Below are 13,783 nucleotides of genomic sequence, written 5' to 3'. Positions count from 1 at the left end.
TGCTCCTTCATCCAGAGTGGGGGGGGGTGCTCTAATACAGGAGGGGTGTTACTTGCTGGATCACCAGGTGAAAACAGAGAAAAAAGGCCTAAAAAACACTAATGCAGCCACCACCTCTAATGAATGGTAAGTTGCAATATATAACATTTTTGGTTTTGGGTTTAATACCGCTGAATCTTGCTGTCCTTGACTTCATCTCCTCACCGTATGAGGGTGCGGGAAGCCTGCCAGAGTTTACAGAAGCGTGTATTATGTTCTATTGTCTTCTATCCAAAGAGAAATGACATTAAAGAACATTTTGTCCCATTGACCTGGCCAGTCATACGTTGTTAAGTGACAGCAAAATTCCGTAACCTGAACCTGAAGACGCAGCTGTGAAAGGTCCTGTGTGCAAAGGCCCAGGTGATGCTGTATTTCTTCAACACCTGCAGTCTTGGGCAGTGGTCTCCAAACTGTGGCCCGAGCCAGATACGGCCCTTTGCTTGCCTTTATCTGGCCCTTGGGGACTATTCCTCCATCAACATTGGGGCATAATTCCTATCACCGAAATGAATGATGGGGCACTATACATCTTACCAATATTAATGATGCAACAGTATTTCTCCCACTGACTCCAACAATGGAGCACTAGGTCTTCAACTGATACCAATGATGGGGCACTATTTATGCCACTAATACCAATGATGGGGCACTATTCCTCCCACTGATACCAATGATGGGGCACTATTTATGCCACTAATACCAATGATGGGGCACTATTCCTCCCACAGACACCAATGATGGGGCACTATTCCTCCCAGTGATACCAATTAGAGATGAGCGAAGAAATGAAAAATTCGATTCGACTGATTCGGCGAATTCGTGGACAATATTCGATTCGAGTCGAATAAATTCGCTGTGAATTTAACTTAAAAAAGGGTGTTTCTAGGCTTCAGAGAGACTTAATATTAGTGCAGAACACTGTACCTTTAATTTAAATGCCCTTGGAGTCTGCTGGGGAAGAGAAATAATACTGTCTGTCAGTATGACATGCAGATGAGTGCCGTCGATCTTAGAATCACTGCACACTTCACTCCTTTGGCCAGTCACGGGGCCAAAACCAGTGTTTGGAGCCACAGTGTGGCGGTGGAGGCAGCAGCAATGGGAGGCCATACAGCAACCTATGACAAAATGGAAACCAGCAGGAGCGTGAGGAGACCTGAAAGTGGCACATGGCAGAGTGGGAGCAATGGGAGGCGGTACAGGGACCCAGGTCACACTGTGGGCCCAGCAGCAGCGTGACCAGGCGGTACGGGGGCCCATGGCCGATATGGGGCTTGGTGGCACCTATGGAAGGCCTGTAATCTGCCAGCAACCTATGACAAAATGGACAACCGCAGGAGTGTGAGGAGATTTCAAAGTGGCACATGGCAGAGTGGAAGCAATGGGAGGCCGTACAGGGACCCAGGTCACACTGTGGGCTCAGCAGCAGCGTGACCAGGAGGTACGGGGGCCCATGGTCGATATGGGGCCTGGCGGCACCTATGGAAGGCCGCTAATCTGCCAGCAACCTATGACAAAATGGACAACCGCAGGAGTGTGAGGAGATTTCAAAGAGGTACATGGCAGAGTGGAAGCAATGGGAGGCCGTACAGGGACCCAGGTCACACTGTGGGACCAGCATCAGCGTGAACAGGCGGTACGGGGGCCCATGGCCGATTTGACCTCATTCATCCCATAGTCCTGCCGACTCACGAATAGCGTGGCCTCCTCAAAGGGCCTGAGCAAGCGCAGGTGTCACACATGAGCTGACAATGGCTGACATCTAAGTTACACAGGGAGTACCTTTATCCGCTTTTAACATCAGGAAATCTGTGATGGCCTTTAGCTGTTCGTAAAGGCGGTCTAACATATGTAGGGTTGAATTACACCTTGTTGCAACGTCACAGCATGAGGAGTCGGTACGGGGGCCCATGGCAGATTACATGTCTGGCAGCAGCAATAGGAGGCCCGTAATCTGCCAGCACCCTATGTCAAAAAATTAAACACACCAGCAGTGTGAAGAGACCTGAAAGTGGCACATGGCAGCAGAGTGTGGCGATGGAGACAGCAGCAATGGGAGGCCGTACAGGGACCCATGAGAGACTCTAGACTTGGCAGCAGCATGAGGAGGCGGTATATAGGGGCCCATGGCAGATTACATGTCTGGCAGCAGCAATAGGAGGCCCGTAATCTGCCAGCACCCTATGTCAAAAAATTAAACACACCAGCAGTGTGAAGAGACCTGAAAGTGGCACATGGCAGCAGAGTGTGGCGATGGAGACAGCAGCAATGGGAGGCCGTACAGGGACCCATGAGAGACTCTAGACTTGGCAGCAGCATGAGGAGGCGGTATATAGGGGCCCATGGCAGATTAGGGGCCTGGCAGCAGCTATGTGAGGCCCGTAATCTGCCTGCACCCTATGTCAAAAAATTAAACACACCAGCAGTGTGAAGAGACCTGAAAGTGGCACATGGCAGCAGAGTGTGGCGATGGAGACAGCAGCAATGGGAGGCCGTACAGGGACCCATGAGAGACTCTAGACTTGGCAGCAGCATGAGGAGGCGGTATATAGGGGCCCATGGCAGATTAGGGGCCTGGCAGCAGCTATGTGAGGCCCGTAATCTGCCTGCACCCTATGTCAAAAAATTAAACACACCAGCAGTGTGAAGAGACCTGAAAGTGGCACATGGCAGCAGAGTGTGGCGATGGAGACAGCAGCAATGGGAGGCCGTACAGGGACCCATGAGAGACTCTAGACTTGGCAGCAGCATGAGGAGGCGGTATATAGGGGCCCATGGCAGATTAGGGGCCTGGCAGCAGCTATGTGAGGCCCGTAATCTGCCTGCACCCTATGTCAAAAAATTAAACACACCAGCAGTGTGAAGAGACCTGAAAGTGGCACATGGCAGCAGAGTGTGGCGATGGAGACAGCAGCAATGGGAGGCCGTACAGGGACCCATGAGAGACTCTAGACTTGGCAGCAGCATGAGGAGGCGGTATATAGGGGCCCATGGCAGATTAGGGGCCTGGCAGCAGCTATGTGAGGCCCGTAATCTGCCTGCACCCTATGTCAAAAAATTAAACACACCAGCAGTGTGAAGAGACCTGAAAGTGGCACATGGCAGCAGAGTGTGGCGATGGAGACAGCAGCAATGGGAGGCCGTACAGGGACCCATGAGAGACTCTGGACTTGGCAGCAGCATGAGGAGGCGGTATATAGGGGCCCATGGCAGATTAGGGGCCTGGCAGCAGCTATGTGAGGCCCGTAATCTGCCTGCACCCTATGTCAAAAAATTAAACACACCAGCAGTGTGAAGAGACCTGAAAGTGGCACATGGCAGCAGAGTGTGGCGATGGAGACAGCAGCAATGGGAGGCCGTACAGGGACCCATGAGAGACTCTGGACCTAGCAGCAGCATGAGGAGGCGGTATATAGGGGCCTATGGCAGATTAGGGGCCTGGCAGCAGCTATAGGAGGCCCGTAATCTGCCAGCACCCTATGTCAAAAAATTAAACACACCAGCAGTGTGAGGAGACCTGAAAGTGGCACATGTTTGAGGCATGATTCATGGCGGATTTAGTCAGTTGTGTCAGGAACTGGTGGTTTGAAATCCAGACTAATCCACGCCTGATTCATTTTCACAAACGTGAGTCTCTCCACACTTTGGGTGGACAGTCGTGTCCTCCGCGGAGTTACAATACCTCCTGCCGCACTAAACACGCGCTCCGATGCCACGCTACTGGCCGGGCATGACAGCCTTTCAAGGGCAAATTCAGCTAGTTGGGGCCAAAGGTCAAGTTTCGTTGCCCAGTAGTCAAGGGGATTGTCTACCTCGGTTGGCAGGGTGCTGTCCAAGTAGGCCCAAGCCTGTTGTTTGAGCTCCTGCTCCAGGTCCACCTGATGCTGCTGCTGCTGCTGCGGCTGGTTAGTAGTTTCCTCACTGCGCTGGTGAAGAAAGCTACTCATCATCGACTGCAGACTGAGGCAGCCGCTGCTGGTGGAGCTGCCACTGCTCCTACCACCCCACCCCTCCCCTGCTGCCATGCCAGCGGAACGCGAGCGCACAGGGCCCACAGTGTCTGAGGATGGACGTTGGCGCACAAAGGCAGAGACCAACTGACTACATAGGTGGTTTTTATAGTACGTAATTTTGGCCTCCCTCTCAGCAGGTGTGAAAAAGGCCACCATTTTGGACCGGTAGCGAGGGTCCAACAAGGTGGACAGCCAAAAGTCATCCCTCTGTCTGATGGTTATTATTCGGCTGTCGCTACGCAAGCAACCGAGCATGCTATGGGCCATTTGTGCCAAGGAATGCGAGGGACTCCCTGCCTCCATCTCCACAGCATACTGCCACGGTGCGTCTGGGTCCTCTGTCTCCTCCTCCTCCTCCTCTACCAGATGCTCCTGCTCCTCCACTCCTGTCCGCTGAGTGGAAAAACCACCCATTTCACTCAATAATTCCTGAGCACAAATGTCCTCCTCTACCTCCTCCTCTTCTTCCTGTCCTGCCCCCACAGGGGTCATGTGGCGTTGAGATCTGTGCGCCACGTCTACCGCACCCTGACCAGCCATTGTTAACAGCATTTGTTCCAGGACGTGCAACAGAGGAATGACGTCGTTCATCCCATAGTCCTGCCGACTCACGAATAGCGTGGCCTCCTCAAAGGGCCTGAGCAAGCGGCAGGTGTCACGCATGAGCTGCCAATGGCTGACATCTAAGTTACACAGGGGAGTACCTTTATCCGCTTGTAACATCAGGAAATCGGTGATGGCCTTTCGCTGCTCGTAAAGGCGGTCTAACATGTGTAGGGTTGAATTCCACCTTGTTGCAACGTCGCAGATCAGGCGATGCTGTGGAATTCCGTTCTGCCGCTGCAGCTCAATGAGGGTGTTCTTTGCGGTGTAGGAATGGCTGAAATGCATGCACAGTTTACGTGACATTTTAAGGATGTCTTGCAGTGGGATGGTGGATTTTAGGAACCGCTTGACAACCAGATTGAACACGTGAGCCATGCATGGCGCATGGCACAACCTTCCTTGACGCAGAGCAGACACCATGTTCTTTCCGTTGTCAGTCAACATGGTTCCGATTTTTAGTTTGCGCGGAGACAGCCATCTGTCGATTTCTCTGTTCATTACACTCAGCAGTTCCTCCCCTGTGTGACTACGTTCGCCAAGGCATACCAGGTGCAGCACAGCGTGACACCGTTGCGCCCTGCACATGTGATATGCCGGTCGGGTAATGGGACTTGGCACGGGGGTGGCGGCTGAGGACACGGCGGAAAAAGAGGTGGTAGAGGCGGACATGCTTGCTGGACCAAGGACGTGCAAACGTGGAGGCAAAAGCGTCGTGACCTGTCCAAGTTGCTGGTGCGGCTGTGCCGGCACCACGTTCACCCAGTGGGCCGTAAATGACATGTACTGTCCCTGACCGTAGTTACAGCTCCACACGTCGGCGCTGCCGTGCACTTTGGCAGAGACCGACATGCTCAAAGACTGGCCCACCATCTCTTCTACATGTGAATGCAGGGCTGGCACTGCCTTTTGGGCAAAGAAATGACGGCTTGGCACTCTCCACCGCGGCGCGGCACAAGCCATCATTTCTCGGAAAGGTGCTGAGTCCACCAGTTGGAAAGGGAGGGACTGCAGCACCAGCAACTTGGACAGGAGGACGTTCAGCTTTTGCACCGTCGGGTGCGTGCTCGCAAACTGTTGTCTCTTGGATACGGATTCCAAGAAAGACTGTTGACGGAATCCGAGAAGAGGAGTAGCAGGAGAAGGAGCATCTGAACGAGCGGAAGATGCCAACGAGCGACAACTCCCCTCAGCAGAGGTGTTGGAGCCTTGACTGGCTGATAGAGGGCGATTGACGACGTCGGGTGACGGAGCAAGTAACGGAGCGGGTGATGGAGCGGGGGCTGGGGCAGGCAGAACCGCCGTATGTTTATCACGGTTTTCCCAGGCCACCGAATGGTGACGCTACATATGCTGACGCAACGCTGTAGTCCCAACATGGGCCCCCTGGCCACGCTTGCATTTCTGGCCACATAGTCGACATACGGCTACGTTTACTTCCTCGGGCGGCTTGAGGAAAAATTGCCACACCACCGAGTAGGAAACTTTGCCCCCGCTACTCTTCACTGGCTGACTGCTACTTCCTCCGTGCGCACCGGCACCACTACTGGCCGTGGTGGTAGGCTGCAGTGGAGCTGGTGCTCTACTCCGTGGACGTTTGGCTCCACTGACACTGATGCGACCCTGCTGCTGTCTCCTGGGCAACCCACCGACTGTTTTGCTCGCTGCCAAGCTGCCACCCTCTTCTCCTGATGATGCGGAAGAAATTGCCTGATGACGACGAGGCTGCCAAGTGCGATCAACCTCCTCATCATCAAGTAGGGTCTCCGCCTCACTACTAGCCCCCTCGGCTGCGTCTGGGTCAGGAGACAGACCTGTCTCTAGACCGGCTACCGAGCCACTCTCCTCGCCAGTACTTGTTCGCTTGGCTGCTGAAAAGGCCGATGTCTCCCCCCGTTCCTGACCGCCCTCTGTTAGCTCTTCCTCACTGTACAGTGGGGCTGAGCCCACAGCATGCGATACTTCGCTTGGTGAGGGAACAGCAAAGGACAGGGGCAGGTAGAGGACACGTGATTTCAGTGGGCTTGCTCCCGGGCCATGCCAACTAACGGTTGTGTCTGACGTACCCACCGACCGTTGGCTGTAGGTGTCAGAGGTGACCTGGGAAGAGGAAGACGACCGAGCCAACCAATCAATGACGGCAGGGTTGTCGGTGGAGACACGACCGCTGGATGACACCGGGAGCACTGGCCTCTGGCTGCGAATACTGCTGCCTCGACCCCTTCCTCTGCTGCCACGTCTGCTCGCTCCTAAAACATTGCCTCCTCTGCCACTCCTCTGCATGTTGTCTGACATACTATTTAATTCAACGATTAGGTGTCCCTGAGTAACAATTCTCTGGCACTCAGTAACAATTCTGTCTGTCCCTGAGTATGAATTCTGTGGCCCTGAGTAACAATTCTGTGTCTGTGCGAGTAACAATTCTGTGTCTGTGCAAGTAACAATTTTGTGTCTGTGCGAGTAACAATTCTCTGGCACTCAGTAACAATTCTGTCTGTCCCTGAGTAACAATTCTCTGGCACTCAGTAACAATTCTGTCTGTCCCTGAGTAACAATTCTCTGGCACTCAGTAACAATTCTGTCTGTCCCTGAGTAACAATTCTCTGGCACTCAGTAACAATTCTGTCTGTCCCTGAGTAACAATTCTCTGGCACTCAGTAACAATTCTGTCTGTCCCTGAGTATGAATTCTGTGGCCCTGAGTAACAATTCTGTGTCTGTGCGAGTAACAATTCTGTGTCTGTGCAAGTAACAATTTTGTGTCTGTGCGAGTAACAATTCTCTGGCACTCAGTAACAATTCTGTCTGTCCCTGAGTAACAATTCTCTGGCACTCAGTAACAATTCTGTCTGTCCCTGAGTAACAATTCTCTGGCACTCAGTAACAATTCTGTCTGTCCCTGAGTATGAATTCTGTGGCCCTGAGTAACAATTCTGTGTCTGTGCGAGTAACAATTCTGTGTCTGTGCAAGTAACAATTTTGTGTCTGTGCGAGTAACAATTCTCTGGCACTCAGTAACAATTCTGTCTGTCCCTGAGTAACAATTCTCTGGCACTCAGTAACAATTCTGTCTGTCCCTAAGTAACAATTCTCTGGCACTCAGTAACAATTCTGTCTGTCCCTGAGTATGAATTCTGTGGCCCTGAGTAACAATTCTGTGTCTGTGCGAGTAACAATTCTGTGTCTGTGCAAGTAACAATTTTGTGTCTGTGCGAGTAACAATTCTCTGGCACTCAGTAACAATTCTGTCTGTCCCTGAGTAACAATTCTCTGGCACTCAGTAACAATTCTGTCTGTCCCTGAGTAACAATTCTCTGGCACTCAGTAACAATTCTGTCTGTCCCTGAGTATGAATTCTGTGGCCCTGAGTAACAATTCTGTGTCTGTGCGAGTAACAATTCTGTGTCTGTGCAAGTAACAATTTTGTGTCTGTGCGAGTAACAATTCTCTGGCACTCAGTAACAATTCTGTCTGTCCCTGAGTAACAATTCTCTGGCACTCAGTAACAATTCTGTCTGTCCCTGAGTAACAATTCTCTGGCACTCAGTAACAATTCTGTCTGTCCCTGAGTAACAATTCTCTGGCACTCAGTAACAATTCTGTGTCTGTGCGAGTAACAATTCTGTGTCTGTGCAAGTAACAATTTTGTGTCTGTGCGAGTAACAATTCTCTGGCACTCAGTAACAATTCTGTCTGTCCCTGAGTAACAATTCTCTGGCACTCAGTAACAATTCTGTCTGTCCCTGAGTAACAATTCTCTGGCACTCAGTAACAATTCTGTCTGTCCCTGAGTATGAATTCTGTGGCCCTGAGTAACAATTCTGTGTCTGTGCGAGTAACAATTCTGTGTCTGTGCAAGTAACAATTTTGTGTCTGTGCGAGTAACAATTCTCTGGCACTCAGTAACAATTCTGTCTGTCCCTGAGTAACAATTCTCTGGCACTCAGTAACAATTCTGTCTGTCCCTGAGTAACAATTCTCTGGCACTCAGTAACAATTCTGTCTGTCCCTGAGTAACAATTCTCTGGCACTCAGTAACAATTCTGTCTGTCCCTGAGTATGAATTCTGTGGCCCTGAGTAACAATTCTGTCTGTGCGAGTAACAATTCTGTGTCTGTGCAAGTAACAATTTTGTGTCTGTGCGAGTAACAATTCTCTGGCACTCAGTAACAATTCTGTCTGTCCCTGAGTAACAATTCTCTGGCACTCAGTAACAATTCTGTCTGTCCCTGAGTAACAATTCTCTGGCACTCAGTAACAATTCTGTCTGTCCCTGAGTAACAATTCTCTGGCACTCAGTAACAATTCTGTCTGTCCCTGAGTAACAATTCTGTCTGTCCCTGAGTATGAATTCTGTGGCCCTGAGTAAGAATTCTCTGGCACTCAGTAACAATTCTGTCTGTCCCTGAGTAACAATTCTCTGGCACTCAGTAACAATTCTGTCTGTCCCTGAGTAAAAATTCTGTGGCCCTAATAACGTTTCTGTGGCCCTAAGTAACAATTCTCTGGCACTGAGTGAAAATTCTGTCTGTCCCTGAGTATGAATTCTGTGGCCCTAACTAGCGTTTCTTTGTCCCTAAATAACGATTCTGTGGCCCTCATTAACAAGTCTGTGTCCCTGAGTAATGGTTCTCTGTCCCTAAGTAACTTCTCTCTGTCCCCAATTCTCGTTTCTGTGGCCCTAACTCTGTCCCTGTCCCTAGTACAGAGCGGTCTGCCTCTGTTCAATGACTGCAGGCAAATGAAGATTTCCAAAATGGCCGCTATATATACCTCGACCATTACACAGTGCTGGCTGGCTGGCTGCTGATTGGCTGATGCGATCACATGTCGTTGAGGAATGCATTATGGGGCAGCGCGCCTTGTCTGCGCGCCTTCCCCGACATCCCCGCTCCGTCGCCGCACATGTCAGCCGCCATTTTCGGAAAAATTTCGATTCGCGCGTCCGAATTAGGCTGTTTTTCGGATTCGGCACGAATCGAAATTTTTCCGATATTCGACTCGAATTCCACTTCGGATACTTCGATTCGCTCATCTCTAATACCAATGATGGGGCACTATTCCTCATACTGATACCAATGATGGGGCACTATTCATCCCACTGACACCAATGATGGGGCACTATTCCTCCCAGTGATACCAATGATGGGGCACTATTCCTCCCACTGATACCAATGATGGGGCACTATTCATCCCACTGATACCAATGATGGGGCACTATTCCTCCCACTGACACCAATGATGGGGCACTATTCCTCCCAGTGATACCAATGATGGGGCACTATTCCTCCCACTGATACCAATGATGGGGCACTATTCTTCCCACTGATACCAATGATGGGGCACTATTTATACCACTAATACCAATGATGGGGCACTATTTATACCACTAATACCAATGATGGGGCACTATTCCGCCCACTAATACCAATGATGGGGCACTATTTATGCCACTAATACCAATGATGGGGCACTATTCCTCCCACTGATACCAATGATGGGGCACTATTCCTCCCACTGACACCAACGATGGAGCACTAGGTATTCAACTGATACCAATGATGGGGCACTATTCCTCGCACTTATACCAATGATGGGGCACTATTCCTCGCACTGATACCAATGATGGGGCACTATTCCTCCCACTAATACCAGTGATGGGGCACTATTCCTCCCACTGACTCCAACAATGGAGCACTAGGTCTTCAACTGATACCAATGATGGGGCACTATTCCTCCCACTAATACCAATAATGGGGCACTATTTATACCACTAATACCAATGATGGGGCACTATTTATACCACTAATACCAATGATGGGGCACTGATGGAGGTGGTTAAAATCTGTCAAAGGTGGGGAATTTTAACCTTCTATTCTGCTGTGGACTACAACAAAAACCTAAGCCCCTTTCTCCCCTAACCTGGCCACTTCTGTCTACAACGGCTCAAGCCTATCCTCTCTAAACACGCTTGCCCTCCTCTCTACATACAGATTTAGGCCTCAGCTGCTACAACCCTAGCAAACTGACATCAGAAGTCTCAAGACATAGCCGTGCTCTTGAGCTAGTGTGGTGTAAAACTAAGTCCCTGCCAAATGGCGCAGTGTCAATGGCTACCAAGGACTGTCTTCCCAGCAGCCAATATCAGGAGGAGCCTAATTACTGACATCAGATGGCTTGCGAGAGACAACCGCTGGTGGCCATTGGAACTGCACCCTTTGGCTTTGGAAGCAGCATTGCCATCAGCAGGTGATCCAAGACCTGGGTGTGATTCCTGGCAGTAAGACTGCCATAGTGTGATAGTATATGGTGCATACTAGCACATTCTGGAATAACACTACAGGGAGCCATAAAAAAATGGTGGTAGACTTTACAACTGCTTTAAAGTGAATTCAAAGCAAAAAATTCTATTACAGTTTACCAGTCCTTAGACGTAGTTGCATTTGTTTTCCTTTTTTCAGGATTGGTTTCCATTATGTTCACTTGGTGATCCTGCTAGTAGCACACTGCCTCTGCTAAGGTGACAACACTCACTCTCCATACTGTATCCATGGAGGAGCTGCAATGCCACCCTAGACTAGGACTACAGAAGACCTCCTTCTCCTCTTCTCTCCATAAGGTGTTTTGTAATCCAACGACATTGTTGGGAACCATGAACAATGCTAACTGGTAAGAGTGCAACACAGCCACAGAACACAGGAACTTATCAGCTCACAAGTTTTCTGGCAGGATTGTACTTGCTGAACAATACTTTCAATGGTATAATGCTTGGTTTAACTTTTTGAGATGTCTCAGATTTTACATTAATCGCATGACAAGAGTACATAACCTAAAGGGTGATATGTTTTTGTGGATTTCTTTGACATTTGTTCTCTTTTGAGAATCTGCTGCATTCCTTCCCTTCTGACTCATGTGTCTCTTCCCCTGCAGGTTGTTGTATAAAGGGTATTTCGGAGGCGTCACTGCCATGACCAGGAACCAGTTTGCCAAGGTGAACGGCTATTCGAACAATTACTGGGGCTGGGGAGGTGAGGACGATGACCTACGGCTCAGGTGAGGAAATATCCAGCCCGGTGGACTGCAAGGTTCTTGCTGTACTTTTGTGTGATGCAGCTTATTGACCTTTTATCACTACTTTACTCCACCCAATTTTATCCTCCTAAGCCCTGCTGTAAATTGTACATCTCTGAAAAATAAAAACATGTTTGCTGTGTTTCATATTTCGCTACCTAATTTGTGTATACAGTTTGGTAACGGGACCCTCTATTATCCATTTCCACATTAAAGAATAAAGTTCGTATCCTTGCTTAAAGTAAACCTGTAGGCAAAACTAGGGATTAACCCTTTGAGGACCGTAAGATTTTGGAATGCCAAAAGAATACATTTTTTTGTTTTTAAAGTTCGTACGCTTCAGTTGCTGTAACTAAGCCATTTCATGAAATAATTGGCAAAAAGCTAGATCTATTTGTTGTTTGTTGATAAGAACTAATATTTTGACTCAAACCAAAAAAAAAAAAGAGTTTTAAATTCTTAATCAAATGATACACGCAATTAAAAACATGGGACAAATACGTCCCTTGGTCCTCAAAGGGTTAAGACTAGGTTTTTTTTGTTGTTTGTGGACACCATGCCCAAGAGATTGCTCCAATGACGTTTTCCATATCAATAAAAAGCATTTAAAATAAAAAGATCAGGAAGTGGTCAAAACCTTTTGGCTGGAAATATTGATGACAGCATACTAGGTTGGGACAAAAACAAGGTCACATGGACCAGTTTGCTCAGTGAAGTAAGGAGGTCTAAATGACCATTTAATAGTTCACCCCAATATTGCAGAGTACAAAGCTATATTTATGCTTTTATTTAGAGGGACATTTTATAGTTTGTCATGGACCTTCAATGACCACACCAGATCTTGGCTTTAACTGCATCTGGGAACTCTACTTTTTATTTCAAGCCACTCAACTTCTTCAGCTTTAAATATGAAGTTCCTGCATTGGTCCAGAGTTGGAGAGAGCACCTGAAAGCTTTAAATAGAAAAGTCTGAAATGCCCTGAATTTCAAAGCCTTTGCCCAGCCTCCGGTTAGTCCTAGAATGCAGGACTTCACCATGCCCCCCTACAATCAGAGAAGCCAGTCCTGCTACTTCTCAGAAGTCAGCGGTCCTGAAGACCACTAAGTATTTTCTCATTGTTTCCCGGCACTAGGTAAGCAGGAAAATTCAGGATTCTGTATCTTTGCAGTCCCTGAACTAGTCCAGAGCTGAGGAGACCTCCAGAAATCTATAAATAGAAAATGTTGGGATGCCCAGAAGTTTAAAGCCTGTTCCAGATCTCTAATTGGTCTTAGGAGACATGACCTTGTCATGCCACCTATCAATCGATGAGGCCAATCCTGATACAGCTCAGAGTACACATTTATGTGAGTTCTTTTATTTAAAGGGCCAATTATACTTTGCCGGGAACCCAAATTACAACACCAGCTCATAGCTACAATGGAATTTATGATCCTTCCTTCAAATTTTGTGACTGTGCTGAAAAAGTGATTGGTTGGTTACAAAGCCACTCAACTCCTACTTCAGTAGACCTCTAGAGATCTAAAAATTGAAAAGGCTGTAATTGTCGAGAATTTTAGAGCCTGTACCCAACCTCTGATTGCAGCTAGAAGGCATGTCCCCTACCAGTCGGAGAGGCCAGTACTAAAACTGCTTAGAAGTGGGCAGTCGTCAAGACCTCCAGGTATATGCACACTGGTTCAGCTGCCACGTTAGGTGAAAGTTGGCCCCAACACAGAAACATTAGTCCAATGGAATTAGGAACAGGAATTCAGCTCTTTATACCATGGACCAGTTAACTCAATGAACTGGTATGAAGTTCCAAAGGACCATTTACCAGTTTCACAGTGTGCAATTATGTGTGTGTTTTTATTTGAAGGTCAAATATGCTATGCCTGGACCCCAAGTGACCACCAGCTCATGGTTGCAGCCAGATCAGTGAACTTCATTTTAAATTTCATGGCTGGGCTGTCTAACTGTAGAAGTGATTTGGTTGGCTATGAAGCCACTCAAGCCTTTCTTCAGTTTTAAATAGGAAGCCCCTGCACTGATCCAGAGCTGAGGAGACCTCCAGA

At 48.7% G+C, this 13,783-nt stretch overlaps 1 protein-coding gene across 2 annotated transcripts in view; it reads left to right on the top strand.

The window, feature by feature from the left end:
* B4GALT4 (beta-1,4-galactosyltransferase 4) overlaps positions 1-13,783 on the top strand; it is a 178,308-nt gene that overhangs the window by 142,053 nt on the left and 22,472 nt on the right. For both annotated transcript variants that reach the window (XM_089654744.1, XM_089654745.1), the window contains exon 5: positions 11,588-11,710. In XM_089654744.1, coding sequence (XP_089510870.1) covers positions 11,588-11,710 — 123 coding nt within the window. The remainder of the gene's footprint in view (positions 1-11,587; positions 11,711-13,783) is intronic.

Source organism: Staurois parvus, unplaced genomic scaffold (assembly GCF_062004578.1).
Source record: "Staurois parvus isolate SC_StPar_1 unplaced genomic scaffold, SC_StPar_1.0 ptg000795l, whole genome shotgun sequence".
Classification (NCBI taxonomy): Eukaryota; Metazoa; Chordata; class Amphibia; order Anura; family Ranidae; genus Staurois; species Staurois parvus.
The sequence above is the reverse complement of the archived record's forward strand: the minus strand, read 5'-3'. Positions and strand labels throughout refer to the sequence as shown.